Here is a 5813-nt window from a genome sequence, read left to right as displayed (position 1 = left end):
CCTCTGGTGCACTTTCAGGAGGCTGGACGTCCTGAAGGTCCTCTCACAGTGGTCACACTCATTAGGGCTTCTCCCTTGCGGTGGCAGCCCCTGGCATGTGGAGGTTGGATCTAGACTGCTTGAACGTCTTGCCGCACATCTGGCAGGGGAACGGCCTCTCGCCTGTGTGCAGGCGACGCACGTGACGCTTGAGGTTCTCCCGGAAGCCAAAGGCCCGGCCGCACTCGGCACAGCTGTACGGCCGCTCGCCGGTGTGCAGCCGCATGTGGAGCTTGAGCGAGTACTTTTCCGAGAGGACCTTGCAGCAGACGGAGCAGCACGCCAGCTCCGGCGGTCGCTCGTGGCCCAGCTGGTCGGACGCGTAGACGAAGGTGCGACCGCACACGCTGCACAGAAACTTGCGCTCGCCTTCGTGGTACCCGCGGTGTCGGCGGAGCATGGAGGGGGTGATGAAGCTTCGGGTCACCATCTTGGCACCGTAGGGGTCATTAAGCGCCAGTGCAAGCTTCGTGCATCGCGTGGAAGGCGCGGGGGAAGGTCTTGGGGCAGTGTGAGCAGGAGAAGAGGTGCTGGGCGACGTGGCTTGCCTGGTGGATCTTCCGGTAGCCCTGCTGCGAGAAGCCCTTGCCGCACACGGCACACTTGAAGGGTTTCTCCCCCGTGTGCGTGCGCCGGTGCTTGGTCAGGTAGCTGAGGCAGGAGAAGCGCCGCCCGCACTCTGGGCACTGGATCGGACGCACGTTCTTGTGACTGCGTTCGTGCGCCTCCATCCTGGCTTTTGTCCTGAAGACCTTTCCGCACTCTTGAGCACACGTACGGTTCTGGAATCTTCTTAGTGTGCCGGGTAACCTTCACCTCTTTCTTGTCTCTCTTCAGCACTAAGTGCACACACTGTTTTGGAATTACTTTTGTGCGCTGGGCAGCCTTGTCCTTGTGCACCATTTTCTTATCGCTCTTGGGCTGTGAAATGGGCCCAACTTCCTTACGGCATGTACGATTGAGCTTAACCTTCTTAACACTGGAACCAGGAGGCAGAGGGGGCAGAACCGGAAGAGAGACGCCCTTGTCCATTATTTGGGAGACCCATTCCACAATGTTCACTGTACTCGCCTTCTTGCGAACAGTTTTAGCGGAGTGACCTTGCGCTACACAAGGGGAGGAGTGGACAATGGCGGAAGCAGGAAGTAACACAGGATCACTGTGTTGCAAATAAGTGTCCTTTTTTACAGCATTTCTCTGCAATACTTCCTCATGCTCAGACACTTGCTCTCTGACCCTTGTGCAATCATTCAGAGGACGCAAGAAGAGGTCTGCCCGCTGCACTCTGCCTGCTTCTTCACATGGGCTGTCGGGGCTAGACGTCTCCCTCTCCATCGTCTGCCTGTCCTCATCCATTGAAGCCTTCTCTCCATTTGGAACACGTGCAGGTCCCACAGAACACTGGATTTGTGCTATGGCTGGATTACTGTGTGTGTCACTGTCACCGTCATTGTTGTCACAATTGTCATCATTATAATTTTCATGACTATCTTCAGCCAAAGGAGTGGTTGATATGGCAGCTACAGCTTCCAAATACTCTGTATGAGAACTACTAGTATGACAAAGGACAGTTTTGTTCTTGGTCAAGGAAGGCTATTTCATTGGGTATTGGTGTTTCTGATGGAGGGCCATCTAAAGAATCGATAAAATATATATAAAATATATATAAAAGGTAAAAGTATAAACTTGTTCCTTACTATGAACATTATGACTTTTAATTACCAGTTTGTTTGTGTGTGTAGATCGATGTCATCAGACACAGACTTACCATGCATACTACTAGTGCTAGGCTTAAACTGGTTATTACACTGAAGCAGATTCCTCAAATCTTCTGGATTATCAAGAGGCTGCAGGCAGATGTCCACAGCAGAAGGGGCAGCACCTAGCCAAGACGCTGTCTGTCCATCAGTTTAAAAAAAAAGAGGAGAAAGGAAAATCAATTAGTCATATATGGTCCAGCTATACTATTGCATGATGGAACTAGATGTACCGCATAGCGGTACAAAATATGACCGCCACTCAGTCCTGTACATCCGTTCCGCGAAAATAAATCACACTTCAATTTGTCTCCATATTTTACTCCATCCCCCCCACTTTGAAACTTTTTTGTGTATGCTTGTTTGGCATGCCTGAGTGTGTGTGTGTAAAAGGCTGCACAGAAAGTACCCTACTGGTGCTGAAAAGGTGAATAGATTGTAGAATAGCCAAAGAAGATGTAGAATTGTTATAAAACCTTTAAAATCTCTAAACAATCACAAGTAAGGCAGTTCATCACAGTTCATCCATTGCAACTGGATTGATGAAAGGTCACTTACACCTGTAGGGCTACATTGTATTTGGGAAAAGCAAAAGGTATCAGCATAATGTTATTTATTTATTTATTTTTATGTATTTATGAACAAAAACATCTCTGTCAGTTCCATGTCAAAGCTTCAACAGCTATCAAAAACAAAGGTCATTTTGGATGGATGGATTTTGTGAATGTTTCTTCTTCTACATAAGATTTTAGTCATCTTTAGTTCATGTAATACTTTTATTGTCAATGCACAAATTAAGTAACAGTAGTCTGAAACGTTATTGTTAATGCACAAATTAAGTAACAGTAGCCTAGTCTGAAACGAAATGCTGTTTTACATCTAACCAGTGGTGCAAATAACTGACATGTCCAAATGGGCCTTGATGAAATGCGCCGCTAGACTGTTCATACACATTTTAACGGGCCAAAGTTGAAGAGCTTTTGTCCGCTATTGTTAGTGCAAATATAGGCTGATTCATGTTCCCTTGCATTGTTTAACTGAGGTCCATGGCTAGTCTGGCTTTCATCAGACCAAGCTCAATCTTTTAAGAAATCAAAAATAAATAGCGGGCCAGATCAGGCTGGGTTCACCCAGCCTAGTCCATAGGCACCTGATATTGTTTAATTTTCCGATTGAGATATACACGCCTGGCTATTCTAAATGCAAAATGCATCAGGGAGTTTTGACAAAACGGTAACTAACAAACTAGATCCTAATAGAAAGTTGTTAGCTTCCCTAAGCTACAGGTAGGATTATATATAGGCCTATTGACAACATAAATTGTCAATAGGCTATGCTGGCTTACACAAATAAAATCTCCTTTTGAAACCAATGGCTTAATGCGCTTTACAGTATCAAGCGACTTAAACTGTCATATCGCGGGTTTAAAAGTTGTAATAACATTCACGCAGCTCCATGAGTCAAGGAAAGCGTGAATGAAGTAGCCACTTCTAAATGGGACCCACTACACAGTAGCTTAAGGTGTTTTGCTAAAGCAGCCATAATGAAATGAAGGTGTCATTGTTTGATACTTCACACACACGTGCTTTTTAATTTCACAGACTACAACTACCAAGCTGTAATCAAAGCACATCGATTCCCCTCTCACACCCCTGCACGCACTTAAAAAACAAAATAAACAGGCGCCTCAGTCTCACGCATGTATAGGCAAAACTGTATCAGACCGGTGTAACGCTATAAATCTTCCATTGCACAGAATGATTTTGTAGCACGTGCAATAAATGACAGTCGAAGATACAAACAGTGCTGCTATACATTTGCTTGGTATAACCGCATTAATAGTTTTCTACAAAATGCAATAAATCAAATGCCTCCATCACTCAACCAACGCTTAACGGTAACATTACCTAGGTCCTTATTGATATTACAAGATTAACGTATCTGCAGTAAAACCAAGCATGTCCGATAAACATCCTCAGATTTATTTCGCTTCAAGAAGAAATGGGAATTACACTTCATGTGAACATCGCCCTATCCTTATTAGATGTTCGCTATGTAAATTACAGTCCTTGTATGAAGCGCCCATTGTTTTTCCAACCCACTTTTTAACTTCCAACAAAATTACGCCTCACTGCAACGATGCGCCATCTAGTGGACAAACGACTACTTTCCAATACTGAAAATGCAGCCATGATGATGATGATGAATATTTATTTTGGCTTTTTTTAATCCTACTGATTTTCATTTTTACCGGGGCAAATCACAAATGAGTGATTATGAGCCAGGTTGATGTGGGCCCTGAGACCAACATACCATAAAAAGATTCACAGAGAACTGTGTCTGCCCCTACCCTCCTTTCGGGGTCCAGTCCAGCTGGGGCTGCATATGAAAACGAAAATGACGGTTCCATGCTATCCATGTGGGGTACATGCTCACCAAGTTTTGTGTACCTCGGTCTTTCAGTGTCCCGAATCCTTGTTGGTGTACGCCACTAAATGTACACATAAATTATTTTATTGTAAGGCCCCCCATGAACGAAAGTACACAAAACTTGGCATGCATTCAGAGGGTGTCATAATGATCCTACTCTTTTAATTTCGTGCAGTTTTGACCTTGTCAGCCAGAGATATTGAGATGAAAACACCTAATTTTTGCTTTTTAATTTTAACTAGGTGGCGCTATACATGAAATAAGTGGTAATGGGATGGGTTGACATGCCCCTTAAGACCAACATACAAAAAAAAAAAAAGGTGGACCTCCTAGGCCCCACGGTTCTCGAGATATTCACAGAAAACTGTCTCCGCCACCTACAGGCCAGTTGGTGTATAGTAACATAAATTAATTTATTGTGTGGCCCCCATGAACGAAATTCCACAAAACTTGGCGTGCATACATAGGGTGTCATAATGATCCTACACTTCCAATTTTGTGCAGTTTTGACTATGTTAGGTCACAGATACCTTCAATTACACCACCTCATTTTTACTTTTTTGTGTTTAACTAGGTGGCGCTATACATGAAATGAGTGGTTATGGAATGGGTTGACATGGCCCCTTGAGATCAACATACAAAAAAAAATGGTCCTCCTAAACCCTACATGGTTTTCGAGATATTCACAGAAAACTGTGTTCTGCCCTACCCTCCTTTTCGGGGTCCAATTCAGCGGGGGGCTACAGATCAAAACGAAAACGATGGTTCCATGCTATCCATGTGGGGTTACATGTCCACTGTTTTCGTGTACCCCGGTCTTTCAGTGTCCCGGAATCATTGACGGAAATTTGGGCATGCGAAAAAAGAAAAAAAAAAGACAAAAAAATCTGATTAAACCATTATGACTGCCGCTTAGTTGCGCGGCGGTCATAATAAGAGAAATGAAAGGGGAATTCCGGTGGTATTTCATTTTAGCGATATTCTGAGAATACCAACCTGCTCTAAATCAGGTACTTGCCAGAGTCCATCTACTTTGGTCAGGAAATCCCATATAAGGCTTTGCAATTCAGCATCATAAAGCGGCCCAGATTCCCCTGAATGTGCATGCTGAAGAAGGAAAAGGAATGGGGCAAAATTAATCACCATAAAATAATAGCAGACAAAGAAAGACAAAGACAAAATGTTATTAACCTATTTTTTTGAAGGGTTTCAAAGGGAACAGCAAGACATTCAGTGTGTAATGGATTCATGATGTCTCTATGATATAGGAAACAAAACAGAATAAATAAACAAAGATATATGATCATGTTTTGCTAGCAGCAGCGGTGTTAAGTGAGTGTGCATTGTGATTAAGCAGCATACATGTTGAATTTACATTAGATGATGTTCGTCTACTTATTCTTTCACACAAACTTACGTCACAGACCACTTGGTACAAACAATATCAGACTTTTGGTTGATGTGACCATCAGTTAACTTCCAAACAGGCACTTAACTTCGGATAGACAATAGCAATACATCATAGGAGTCATTAACGTTAAAACATCTAGACTAGAGTATCTCAACATTTGACACATCTGATATGTT

General features: G+C 43.6%; 1 protein-coding gene across 1 annotated transcript; it reads right to left on the bottom strand.

Moving 5' to 3' along the window:
* Nucleotides 1-462: 462 nt before the first annotated feature.
* LOC125290874 lies at nt 463-5477 on the bottom strand. The gene is made up of 4 exons (XM_048237291.1): nt 5418-5477; nt 5223-5333; nt 1808-1937; nt 463-1671 (listed from the first exon to the last, which is right to left on the bottom strand). Exon 4 carries the CDS (start codon nt 1393-1395, stop codon nt 463-465), a length of 933 nt encoding a protein of 310 aa, XP_048093248.1. The 5' UTR covers nt 1396-1671; nt 1808-1937; nt 5223-5333; nt 5418-5477.
* Nucleotides 5478-5813: the final 336 nt, after the last annotated feature.

The sequence above is a fragment of the Alosa alosa genome, unplaced genomic scaffold, assembly GCF_017589495.1.
Source record: "Alosa alosa isolate M-15738 ecotype Scorff River unplaced genomic scaffold, AALO_Geno_1.1 AALO_1.0_unplaced_982, whole genome shotgun sequence".
Taxonomy (NCBI): Eukaryota; Metazoa; Chordata; class Actinopteri; order Clupeiformes; family Clupeidae; genus Alosa; species Alosa alosa.
Note: the sequence above shows the minus strand (reverse complement) of the source record. Positions and strands in the feature narration are given on the sequence as shown.

Excerpts from the sequence above, each read along its gene's own strand:
- LOC125290874 (XM_048237291.1), bottom strand. The coding sequence starts at position 1,395 with ATGGATGAGGACAGGCAGACGATGGAGAGGGAGACGTCTAGCCCCGAC.